The sequence below is a fragment of the Lachancea thermotolerans genome (assembly GCF_000142805.1).
Source record: "Lachancea thermotolerans CBS 6340 chromosome G complete sequence".
Classification (NCBI taxonomy): domain Eukaryota; kingdom Fungi; phylum Ascomycota; class Saccharomycetes; order Saccharomycetales; family Saccharomycetaceae; genus Lachancea; species Lachancea thermotolerans.
This window is the reverse complement of record NC_013083.1, coordinates 1,385,147-1,398,293: the sequence shown is the minus strand read 5'-3', so window position 1 is coordinate 1,398,293 and position 13,147 is coordinate 1,385,147. Positions and strand designations below refer to the sequence as shown.

Below are 13,147 nucleotides of genomic sequence, written 5' to 3'. Positions count from 1 at the left end.
TTACTTATGATTCATTTTGTAGGCAGAAACTAGTTTTTGGATGCGGGTCACTAATTCTGTACACTCAGCCGCATTCACTGCTTCGAAGTAGTATCTCTTCAACCCAGAGGGTCTGTTTACAAACATCTTGAAATATTCCGGAATGCGTTTCGACCTTTCAATAAACACCACTTGACTCATGTGAAAGCATTTCGTTTTGGTACTTTCATGATGCCAGTTATAGCCATCTTCTGGAGGAATAAGGTAGATATAGTCACCGTCTATAGCCAATGTCCTTTCGTGTTTGTTAATGAAAGACATCTGTTGTCTTCTCCAAACTCTGTATTTGTAATAAGCGCCGGCAAAGATGTCTTTATAACTGGTATCTAAGTTCAATCCAGAGTTATCAGAGAAAGAGGGCTGATATGCTTGATTACTGTTGCGGAGAGACGATTTTGATGAATTTTTGAGTTTAAAAAACCCAGCCGGTCCTGCGTTTGATTCACCATTTTGTAAGATTTTGTTTCGCTTGTGCCTAGAATGTGCAGCTTTCTTGACTGGTATCAATCCTGACTTTTTGCTATCTCCGTCATTAGTATCAGTAATTTGCGGATTAATAGAGCTTACCGCTGCTAGATAGCGCTCCCTGTTGTCCAATGTGACTGGGGTCAGGTCAGCGCTTTGAATTGTTGGAAGAGTGGGTTTCCCGAGCGTGGATTTTTTCATGCTTTTAAGTCCAAGTGCCTTAATTTCCTTCTTAGTAATGAGTTCAAGCTTATAATTGCCATCTAACTCTCCAACACTGCTTTCCAGGTCCGCGATGAGCCGCTTGCCACTTATTTTTAAAGCATAATCCAATGGATTCATTGATTTCATCTTGCAATACCGTAAAAGAACATCATTGAGAGACGTTGACAGAGGAGCCTTGATCTTCGTGTAATTAAACTCCGGATTGACGTTGGGATACAAAAATATTTTTACGTCGGCTAACACGTCTTCTTCGGTATCGGCAGGATTTTCTGTGACATTCAAAATCGGTTTGTAGTAGCTTAACTGCTTTATTCCAGGTTCCGTCACAGATTTACTTACCAGGCCCTCTTCCCCAGTACAATCGGTTTCTTGACAATATGGAAGAGGTGTGTCGAGCTCATTTCTTTCCTTTTCCTCCTCATTTTTGGCTCTGCATAGCACAACCTCATTGTCAAAGAGCGCGCCTATTTTTTTCTTGCGATCTATTGTACCAAAATTGTCTTCGAAAGGCTCGCCGTCTTCGTCGACAATCTTCAAAACATAATCATTAGGATTCTCTAACTCCCCTGAGTTAGAGCTGTCGACGTCGGCCTCAGGTTTTTTTTTAGTCTGATACTGGTACAAGAGAAACCCGATCACTTCAAAGACGGACGCAGATTTTCTGACATTTAAAATAAACGGTTTTTTTTTGAATTCTCTTGAATCTTGGATGTATGCGTGTAGAGTCGTCGATTCAGAAGTTGTAACCTTGTCCCCAGAAACAAAACCAAAATATGATAGGGGGTTTGAGGCTTGGCTCTTTTTTTTGTTCAACATATTCGTTAGCTGGGAAGAACAGCCTTCGCCCGGTTTATTTAGCTCAACTTTGTTGAACACTAAGGGCTCGGCGGATGAGCGAGGCATGCGCCCTGCAATTTTAGGTTCGCTTGCTGTCCTTCTATGTCTACTTGTCACCCTGACCTGGCTGCCTTGGCAGGTCTCATTGGAAGAGCCTTGAGGCGAAGGCTTCGCTTTAGTGATACTACCGGTTAAGCTGTGGGCTATAACGTTGCGCTTGCTACTCGCACTGCCTGTTGTTGTATTGCGGTTTGGAAAATTATTTCCGTCGCCTCTTAATCTCTCATCATCCGGCCGTATTCGAGGCCTATCATTCATAAATGTCGAAGGCTGACCGACAGAGAGAAGCTTAAACGTTTGCGATTGCGGAACAGAATGACCTGGCATTGAATCTAAATGCATAAGGTCATCAGCTAATATGGAATCATCAACAGCGGAACTACCTGCATCATCTTCCCGTGCATAGCCTGTATTTTCGATTTTCTGAAGGTCCGAACCAAGTAAAGACCTTCCATAAGATGACTTGTCTGAGAAGTCGTAGTTGCTCTCATCAGATGTTGAAGTAGCAGTACCACTCTCTCCACTGCGAGCGGAAGATTGAGCTCTATTCGTTGGTTCATCAGTCTGTAGATCGCTCAATTTATCACTTTCAAGATCAAGCCCCTTCAGATCATCCTCATTCATGTATGAGTCTAAGTCTGAAGCTTCTGCTCTGCTTGGAGTACTCCGAATTTCGTCTCTATTGTGAAGAGAGCTGGAACTTTTCCCTTCGTTATGTGTGTGTATCGCATTACTCTTTATATCAGGCGCCGAGAGAACGTTTTGGGCATAGCGAGGGAAATTCGCAAGCTTTGAAGTTTTGTTAGGCTTTCCTGATCCATTTTCTGGACTAGTAGATAGTCCGCTGAGGAAAAACTCATCATTCCGCTCCGCATCATCATCATCATCATCATCGTCATCATCATCATCCTCCTCTAAAATTTCATCGTAGTAAAAAGCTGAGTCATAAAAGCTGGTTCCTGCCTTATTTTTGTTGCGATCAGTGGGCTTAGTCTCTTGTATCGCCGATGATCTGCTGCCGTTGTCGTGACCGTGTCCCTTGAAGATTTTTGACAACAGCTTTTTCCTTTTGACTTTTGTTTCGCTCCCCCGGGAGTCACCGAATTCAGCTTTTGGAGTAGCGCTTTTGGGGAGAGCTGGGCCGCTTTTTTTTAGCGAGTTATTGCCCACAGAAGTTCCCCTTGATGTTGTTGGCTTAAGGGTGTTTGCAGGTTCAGCTCGCGATGTAGTGGCTGAAACCGTGGTTTCTTTATCAGAATTCTTAATGGAAAGATCAAGGTCACGACTCGAATCTCTAGTCAGCGCCTTTGTTTTTGTACTGCCTGTTACTGCAGATGTTCTGTCAAACCTAGTTTTTTGAAGGGAAGTGATCCGATCCATGTAATCTCTAGAAATGGGGGGTGATTCTAGAACAGTAAGTAAGTTCTCCCCGCTATGAGTGCGATAAATATCTTCTATGCTCGCTGGCAATGCGGTTTCCACATTGTTCGTAAATGGTTGAATAACCCTTCTTGCTTGGTCTTCGTCATCTGAGTTCGTGATAAATGAAGCACGAAGCCGATTGATAGATTTCACCACGTCCATTAGGTATGAATTAGGCCATGGCACAGCTCAAAAATTCCCTTCCTTACAATAAGCCTCATGTTTACCTTATCATTTGTTTATGAGAGAAGAAAGTTGTTTCTTCAATATGATTTTCGTACAGAGGTATCATGAAATTTCTCGGCGATGAGCTCACTAAAACTTCGCTAGCACCGCTCATCTATTTCGATGCACCTCCAGACCACTGTTCTGCACAAATAAACAAACACCAAGGGCCGATTAGAGCAGGCTCACCGAGTTATTCCTCAGGCCTCAAGACGCTTTTTTCTGAGAAAAGTGTTTTTTCCTAGCGGTAATTTTTCACTCCACCACAGAGTGGCACAGGCGGCAGCGCCATTTACGCATATAAAGGCCTCAAAGCTTGCATTATATTCTTAAACTAAAATGGTACTTTCATCCAACTGGCTGAAGTTGCAAGAGACGCAAAAAGTGCATAAGCCTTCAAAAGGCAAAGTTTCGAAGACCACGAAACGAAAAGATGTTATTTCGAACAGCACCGCCAATAACAAGAAGGGTCCTAAGGGCAAAAAAAACATTATGGGGATGGTTCATTCAATGAACCACGAAATAGAGAAAATTAAAGAGAGAAAGCTTCAAGTTAACCAGACAGAAAAGTCCAAACCACTAGCGGCAGAGCTCGAAGAAACCCTCGAGGCCGACGCGGCAGCGAGAAGTATCAACAGAGCTTCAGAAATTGGAAAGTATGTTGCCATAGATTGTGAGTTTGTAGGGGTTGGACCTGAAGGTAAGGACTCGGCACTCGCGAGAGCAACAGTGGTGAACTACTTCGGGCACGTTGTCCTTGATGTCTTTGTGAAGCCACAGGAAAAAGTAACAGACTGGAGAACGTGGGTTAGTGGGGTACGACCCCAGGACATGAAAGAGGCGGTTCCTTTCTCTGTTGCACAAGCAAAAGTTGCAAAAACTCTCGAAAACAGAATTTTAGTCGGGCATTCAGTGGCGCACGATTTGCAATCGCTTTTTCTCTCCCATCCACGATCAGCTATCAGAGACACCTCTAGACACCTTCCATTCAGGAAGCAATACGCTGGGGGGAAAACACCTAGCTTGAAAAAACTAGCAAAAGAAATTCTTGGAATTGACATCCAGGGAGCCGAGCACTCGCCCATTGAAGATGCTAGAGCTACCATGCTTATCTACAAATCTGACCGGAAAGAGTTCGAAAGGTTACATCAAATCAAGTTTGGAACTAAAAAATAGATGAAATTACGGAACTTCGCACCTAGGAAGTAGTGTATATTACAAAAGTCATGTATACGATTATTCGCTTCAAATATCCTCGCTCGAGCTGAGCATTCGAGACATGATTTTGACGCTAAGCTTTTTCCTCTCGTAAATCGCGTAAGGATTGGTCCTAATGCCAGACATGGAGTCTGAGTTGGGAAAGGGAAACTCTATCATCCGAATGCCACTAAGGTTTCTTGACTTTAAAAGCTCATTAGTTTTGATTAGGTGCTGCTCGCAGTTCATGTACTCCTTCTCCTTTACAAGCGTTTGCGCTATAGAGAAAACCAGTTGACGGAATTCGGACTGAACATCCAATGTTGAAATCCGTTTTAGTTCGTTGCGGATCAGAGAATATATTTGGATAACCTTTTTAGGTCGGCTTTGAACCAAGCGCTCCACAAGAAGCAGATATCTAAGCTTGCTTAATTCATCAGACCCACCAGATGCAAAGTAAACAGAGGCTTGGTAGAGTGCTATCAAAGAGACTTCGGAACCAGACTGAAGCCATTCTAGCAGGCTCTCGATAACAAAGTTCTGTTCATCAAGATAAACCACTTTGTGCTCGACCTGCAGTTCTTCTAATGATGCGCTGAGTTTTGAGGGCCTAGAAACCAGGTAAAAAAATAGAAGGTAGCACATGAAATCTTCACTTGGGCCATATGACAAGTCTTTGTAGCTCAACGTCAAAAACAATTTTAAGCAGTCCACCGCCGTCGTCTTTATATGAGGCACCAGCATACCCTTGCTCACCAAATTTAATACGATATGAGGAAAATTTTGAACGGTCCACTGCACAGCGACCATAGCTTCAAGTTCGGCAAAGAGTGCATCAGCAAAACGCCTGCTACTGATGAGTAGCTGGGGGAAAGGTTCTCCGCCCCCCAGGCTTCTATCAGAACATATGCGCTTCACAGAGTTTGCCATGAAAAGGAGTCCGCCGTGATAGAATATGGTGTTAGGAGATTGTGCAAAAGTAGTCGCCAACCAAAAAAGCTGCTTCAACAATGGCGATGAGGGCGATAATCCGAGCACAACCTTACTGTAAGTGAAGGCATGTGATATGACGAAAAAAAGCTGCTCATCATTGATGTAAGGTTCTGCAATAGTCTTAATGGTCTGCAGCAGAAGACTTTGACACAAAGATTCTGAAATACCTTGTTGGCCTATTATCCCGATAATCATAGTCGCGCGAGCAGACAAGAATGAATCAACATTGAAAACTGCGTCCATGACATATTTGTTATACTTCGCTTTCCATTGTGCACAGTCCTTCTCTGAAGAACAGTCCATCAGTAAGGTAATGTTGCTGATGAAGTGCTCTAAAGTAGTGAACTTACTCAAGAAGGACGACGCACTAAAGCTCTGTAAAATGCGTCCTTTATCTTGGCTGAACCCAGACATAAATCTCATTTTATGTCTTGAAAAGGTTTCTTCGATCTCATCCAAAGTTTTTCTTTTGTCAGCCGGCAGGAACTCATTTGTAGATAAAGATTGGCAAACGTTCATTAATAATTTATGCAGCGAAAGCCTCATTTCTGAAGGACCGACGTCAATAAGCAGCGAAACAATGTAAAGAACCTCCGGTAAGTAAAGTTGTGCAAGAAGAAGTGAGTCAAAGAATAGCGCAACTCCGATATTCACTAAAATTATCAACTCCGACCAACTGTTAGTAGAAGATTCCATCTTTAAGGACGGTAGGAAAGATCGGGTCACCTTGAGTATCCTGTTCACAACTTCGCTGCAAACCTCAACAGTTGAAACCCTTGTTAAGAGGGCAATGACGTTTTTCCAGTCCGCTCCTTCTGAGTCTCTGTCAATGGAGTGATTGACTATCTCATCGACAATGACGCTCACCAAGTCTGCTTCAAGGATGAGCGTAGACCAGATACACTGGCTATAAATCATAATTAGCCGCGAATCCCTCACACTGAGGCTGATTAAGGTCCTAATGATGTAGGAGACATTTTCTGGACCTTTTTCATCATCTGCCAGATACACATACTTGTAGAGGTTTCCAACCCATGGTGTCAAACTATTGATAACATGTGGGACATGATGAACTTCAAAAATATCCGAGAGCCCCTCCAAAACTGCTTTCCACACCACAAGAGACAGCTCGGGTGCAGTTTTCGCAAGGCCCGTGAGAAGAGAGTCACAGAAAGCTGATGTATCATGCGGGACATGCACTTCAGGGGAAACACGAAGCTTGCAACCAAAATCTAAACCGAAGGACTCTTGGGTTGCAGCGAGGACGTTGTATGAAATGTTTTTGACATTCTCATCATCGCTGCAAAATCCAGCGTATATCACTAACAATAAACTCCCCAAAATTTCTTGTGTCTCTTTTTCATCATTGTGAGGATTGTGTGACTGTTTGGTGTTTTCGGAGTTAGGACTATCATACTCTTCCTCTATTCGAGCCTGAGCGTAATAAAAAATTTTGATGATCTCAAGATATTTTGAGCTGCAAAACACAAGTTTTGATCCATCATCAAAATTTATAGTGAATTCTGAGGGCACTCCGGTTTCAAATGACACAGTTGTGGATGCAACGCTCGCCACTTCATACACGTTATTAAAATTAATTTCAACCACCTCATCAATACCGGTAACTTTAAAGCGGTAAGGAGTCTCAGATATCATTTGAACGTATTTGTTGCCGATTTTCAATGTCACAGGAGTAAAGCGTTCCCTGGCAGGATCATATAGCGAGACATCATGTAAAGTTACTCTTACGTCAGTGTAAACTTCATTGGAGAAAGGAGTAAGCTTCAGGCTCTTGATCGTATCTGAATTTGAGTCACTATTGATAAAATCATGTGGAGTATTGTACGGTATCAAATAAGGATTATGAGCTTTGAAAATGGGCAACCACATCTTCAAAAAGTCTTCTGTCATGTTATGATAGTAAAATCTTGCGCAATTTTTAGCAGCCTCGTCGGGTATTAGGTTGAAGAAGAATGTCAGAAGCTTCTTATCATCAGCTGCATGAACGTCGAATCCTGTACAATCAACTACAAAGTAGTGTTTTGACGCCCACACCTTGGAGTAAACTTGAAACGTTCGATAAGTCAATGCTTCTGTATCGCAGGTCTGCTTCTGGAGCAATTTATAAGTGAATATAATTATTGGTAGACCTTCTGAGGACACTGCCTCGTTAATAAATGGAAAATCATCTTTAAAGTCAAATGTCCTAAGTGAATGCCTTGACATAAAATCATAAAGTTCAGGATATTGATCCATTTTGTCTCTAATAAAGGGTGGAATTTCGTTTCTAAATTCCATGCGTGGTTGACCGAGAGCTGAAAGAAGGTTATCTGTGAAAGCAGATACCCTCTTCATCGTATTAAAATCCTCGTTAGACTTTATTCCAGCAATTACTTCACCCCTAATCTCCAACCCGTGCTGGTATATGTATCTGTGGAGGTAGTTGAACTCACTCACTGTGACCTTTCTTTCGGACGAAACTCTAGTCGTAATGACGCGCGTGGGATTAGCAATTTCGGTCAGGTACTTTGAAACTTTCTCACTGCATTCGTGGAGAAACGAAGATCTCGAATTGAGCAACGGCCATTTCATAGAATTTATCGAGCCGTTTGCAATATTTTGAACAACTTTGGCCATTATGACAAAAGATCTCTTTTGTGGAGGAGTCACGATGTCAACAATGTTTTCGGCATCCGGGCTCACCAAGGCTGGGCAAAAAAATCTCAAAAATATGAAAGACCCAACTGCAACCTTCTCGTAACCCGGGAACTTGTTTCTCACACTTAGGTAGATTGTTTGACAAAGAATAAAAAACTCAGGTGGAAAGGATGATATGGAATTAACAATAGAGTCAATAAGCATTTCGAGATATTTGGTGAAAAGCTGAGCGTTCCTCTCTGCGTCCGGGTCATCTGGCGATAGCTTTTCTATTTCAAAAGATTCCCCTTTGTTGATGATACCCTCTAAAACGGGTTTGAGAGTTTTTGCCAGATAGTCACTACCTTTTAATCTTGAAAACATAGATAAAGCTCTCGTTGCGCAGCTATTTCTCCTTAACACGTCTGCATAACGAGATGCATTCTGAATTTCGTCTTTGATCAATTCGACGACAATAATGTGTGCGGCGTTTTTGACTTCAAATACGGTAAGCATGCTGCTAGACAGAGCATCAATGTCATTCGCCGGGCAAATCCTTGCTGCCAGAGATATAAACCGAGGATTTTTCAGGGACTCTTCCACAAATTCTTCGATTAGTTTATTCTTGTAGGCAGAAAACTTTACCTTATGAATGTCAAAATTGGAAATAATTTTAACAAAAACTTTGAGAAACGCGACTTTGATGCTTTGGTTTTTAGAATATCCGATGGGTAGTGCGTACTTCAAACCAACGTCAACATTTGCATTCAAGAGGTTTGTTAATGAAGTTATGATGTTATCGTTCAGGACCCCAATCTTGTGTCGCAGTGTGGTTGGATAATTTTCAACACATGAACTTCTTTCCAGGCCCTTCAGCATAATGCTGAAGTAGTTTCCAAAAGTCACAGCCTTGGATCTTTTGAGTTCACTTTCTGATATTGACAAAGGAACCTCTAACATTAGGTCTTTAGTAATGTAAGCCAAGGCCTTGGATGATTCAATGGAGGTATCGATGTACAGGTAGTCTATGTCCCTTCTTTTGAGATCCATTTCGCGGTGAGGGCGCGCTAAGTTTTCCAAATCAAACTCTTTGAAAATTGTTGACTTGAACCATGATATCGCCAGCTGCAACCACCTGTTTTTGATCAACAGATAGCCTGAAATACAGATGCTTTTCTCTGTGTTCTCAAAAGATCTCAACATTTTGGAAAGATGGATGATTGCTTTGTAGTACCTAGTAGACTCATGATTAATGTCTCCCACTATCTTAAAAAGTTGATTAACCAAAGACAAAATCTCGAGAGAAACCAAAATGAGTTCACCTTTTGAATCTTCTCGCTCTAGCATTGTTCGTAGAATTAAAATTACCTGCTCCAAGAGGAGGAAGGATGAATCATTCTCGGAAATGGTGAGATCAAGGTCCTCTAGATCGTCGACCCTCTTTTTCAAATTTTTAAACAGCAACTTGAACGCCAAAGGATGAAGCTCTGTGCTAATGATATCTTTAGAATTTTCACGTGTGAGAAGGTCCGAGTCATTCAACCAAAGACATTGCATCGAAAGGAAATAGTCAACAAGCTCGCTCACCTCTTGTTGCATGTTTGCAATGTATGGAGATTCTTTCAGTACTTGAGAATCAATAGTGAGAAAAACTCCGCAACTGGCTGCAATTATACCGGCCAAGTTTCGGAAGTGACTAGCTTCCGTAGAATTTAAATGACTTCTCTGTCCAAATGCCACCCATTGATTATACATTAAGTTCAATGTATCAAATAACATTTTGTCAGGAAATTCAACATATTTCAAAATATCACTCCTTAACCGGCGTTGAAAAGCCACTGCTCCACTGGACACATAGTTGTCTTTGCACATAGAGTAGAAGAAGTTTTTATTATACTTCTCTGTTTCCTGAGTGTTTCCCATCATTTTGTCGTGAGAGTCCAGCTCTCTTAAAAAGTTCTTGAAGCACGCCTTCAGTAAAACATGAATCCTAGGCTCATGAGAGTACAGAGAAGCAAACAAGGCTCGGCCTATGGCTCCATGCAACAGTTTAAAGGTGTCACCCTCGATTTTTTGAAGGGTTTCTCTGTCCAAGCATGACTTTAGTCGAAGGCGAACATCCAAGTACTTCAAAACAACATCCAGTAGTTGTTCCCGTTTTGAGTCGCTCAAGTTGAGATTGAAAAGAGTCGTAGAGATTAGTGTTACCAGGTACGCCGCGCCTTTATACAGCACTAGCTGCATTTGCTCGCAGCTTTTGTCATTTTCAAGTTTGAGAGCGTAGAGGGCAATTATTGCTGCAAATGATTTTGCAGTTTCTTGTACCGCGGGTTGGTCATCTATTAGGCCCACAAAGAGTGGCTTAATCAACAAGCTGTAATCTTCGCTAACTTTGGTTGGCTCGGCTCCATCTAGACTCACGAAGTAATACTGGATCATCCTCCTGTACACCGATATTATATTGACCAATGTAACTCGAGCGTCCGCGAGGTCTGTAAAGGTTAAGTTATGAGTAACAATAGGGGGCGTATCGCTTGATGCTTTGAAGTTTGTCGTCTGTAAAGGGGTTGGATGCAGTGATTCATTTGAGGGCTCCCTTGACCGAGAAAATCTCAAAGGGGACTTGACATTCTTATGCAGGTTCTCAAGTTGAGAACGGACACCATGCATTGGCTTTTCTCCTTCCGAAGAAGAAGGTTTTGAGCTTCTGCTTGATGCAGTGAATGACGAACCAGAAGCCCTTCTTGCATGGGGCGCCAAAATTTCCGGCTTATCGCCTGCGCCTTTGGAATTGCTTCTTTTTTCGCCATGGGAGCTTGCGCCTGAAGACACTGATGAGGATGAAGTAGTGCTAAGCGCGTCACCTTTATTGGGGCTGTTTCTTAATATTTGTGGATGAAGAGCCGCTGTGGGAATGGAGGGGTAGATGGATTCCTCAAAGTCGTTTTTCATTGATCCGTTTAAAACCCCTTCAACAATAGAAGACATATTATCTGAGAAGTATTGCGAAGCCGCCAAAATCACGTCAGACATCTCAACTAGCGTTTTTTTGAAAAAATCAGTTGATCTTAAAACGGTTTCTAAATAGAGCTTTGGAATGTTCGGTATTCTGAAAAACATTTTGAAGCCTTCAGTGAGAGTCCGTAAGTGTTTGAAACCACTATGCTTGTTTTGCGTAAACTGTGTGAGTCGTGTGATGAACGAAGTAGGATCGAGTATCAACGCAGGCGCGAAAAATGCAATATGAAGTCTGGTATGAGATGTTGGGTTTCGCGCGAGGCATCTTGCTATAACAGGGTTCTTTTTACCCTGGGATGCCTCGCAAAGTTGAAGGGAATCGCCAACAACAAACAGCAGACGTCGAGAGAAGGAAACGATTGGTGATTCAGTATCAGCCAGGTGAATGGCAGATGCGATACGAAACAACACTACAAGTGATCTCAAAGTGTCCAAAAGAGAAGTGTCAGAAACAATCTGAGACCCATTAATGTTTTTAATAAGGGTGCTCAAAAATTTCACTTTCTTACTTCCAGAAGTAAAAGATGGAAATTTTAGAGTCTGGAGTTTCCTATGGTTGGACTGTCTTAGCTTTGAAAGCTGAGATTGTGGTTTTCGCTTTTCTTCCTCAGTGTTTGATCTGCATAAGCTTTCATCATTGCTTGTATTTTGTTCATCAGGAATATGTTTGAAGCTTATGAGATTCATTTCCTCAAATATTCCAGGTTGAAAGAGAAGCATTACAATCAGGAATCTTAAGATTGCTAAATTGGCAGCCTCTTCCCCCTGGAATAAAATTCCCATCATCGCTGAAAAATTTAGATAATCAGCACTTAGGCAGCTATTTGTTGAATCCGAGTCCGCGCGAGACCTCTTCGTGCCTATAGGATCTGGGGAAAAATAAGATGAGTTTCCAGAGGATGAAACGGGGGAAGGGACGTCTGAAGAAGAAGGAGAGTTTTTATACTCTGCGATTGCTGCATTGGAGCTGGCCGTAATTGTGAGCAGATAGGAGACATTGAAATTTGAGTGCATTTCGTCGAAGAGATTTGATGTGCATTTGCAAACCGCATGAGTGTTTTCGTCCTTTGAATCTTTTATATCATTCATCACCGCCACGTATTCATTAGGCCGAGATAAGACCCATGTCATTAGGGCCTGCGAAGAGTACATCAGCATAGGCTCTTGATAGGCGGTTTTCTTTAGGTGGTCCAAAATCTTAGATGTAGTTTGCAAGAATCTGGGAAGGTTCGAGGGTGTGATGTAATAGGATGAGAATAGCTCTAAATATTGGGTAGCGTCTCCCTCACTAGCTCTATGATTTGATGCTAATGGATTAATGATTGTGGAGGTTATGAACTCTGAAAACTCGTTGGGGTTTGCCGCCGACGCAAAGCAGCAAAGGTACTCAACGTTGGTTCCAACAGCTTTGAATAGAATCGGCTGTTCCTGATCAGCAAAAATGGCATCGTTTTTGCTTGAAGATACCGGAGAATTCTGAGGGTTGTACTGGGAAGAGGAGTTTCTCTTTGAAAGCCGCGCTGTGCCAAAGCTAAGCTTTAACCGACTTAGCGCCTTTATGAATTTCTGGGCGGTGGCAGAACTAACGGCCTTGGGACGTGCGTTATGGAAACATAGCCTCTGCGTGGAGAACCCAGCAACGCTTTTAGAAATGTTTTCCTCCTGGTCGAGGTAGTTGTGCGCTTGTGGCATTTGCCTGATATCCTCATCCTTCCAGCACGTTTCGGCGATATCGCTAAGTAGTCGCAACAGTACTAAAAGTGAGATAAGAGCTTTTTCCGACAGCGCGGAGGTCTTCTGTTGTTTGGTAATAACTTCTATCAGACGGAGTGTTTCTTCGATGGCAAACTCGACACTGTAAGTAGTAGACAGATTGAATAGCAATGTTCGGCAATTATTGAAAAATGGGTCGCTTTCCACTTCTCCTGTGCCATTGCCGCCCGACTTTACCGGGAGTATGTTGAAAATCAGTTCATAGGTGAACCTCGCTAAAGAGGCGCTCATTTGGTACAGTTTAGAGCCCGAGTGC

At 42.4% G+C, this 13,147-nt stretch overlaps 3 protein-coding genes across 3 annotated transcripts; 1 reads left to right on the top strand and 2 right to left on the bottom strand.

Annotated features, from left to right (window-relative positions):
• On the bottom strand, window positions 1-3,210 carry AVO1 (Avo1p; the record flags this gene model as incomplete). The annotated part of the gene is made up of 1 exon (XM_002555680.1): window positions 1-3,210. The coding sequence occupies one exon, from the start codon at window positions 3,208-3,210 to the stop codon at window positions 1-3; it is 3,210 nt and encodes a 1,069-aa protein (XP_002555726.1).
• A 402-nt stretch (window positions 3,211-3,612) lies between these two features.
• On the top strand, window positions 3,613-4,449 carry REX4 (putative 3'-5' exonuclease; the record flags this gene model as incomplete). The annotated part of the gene is made up of 1 exon (XM_002555679.1): window positions 3,613-4,449. The coding sequence occupies one exon, from the start codon at window positions 3,613-3,615 to the stop codon at window positions 4,447-4,449; it is 837 nt and encodes a 278-aa protein (XP_002555725.1).
• Window positions 4,450-4,518: 69 nt separating this feature from the next.
• On the bottom strand, window positions 4,519-13,122 carry KLTH0G15884g (RasGAP domain-containing protein; the record flags this gene model as incomplete). The annotated part of the gene is made up of 1 exon (XM_002555678.1): window positions 4,519-13,122. One exon carries the CDS (start codon window positions 13,120-13,122, stop codon window positions 4,519-4,521), a length of 8,604 nt encoding a protein of 2,867 aa, XP_002555724.1.
• Window positions 13,123-13,147: the final 25 nt, after the last annotated feature.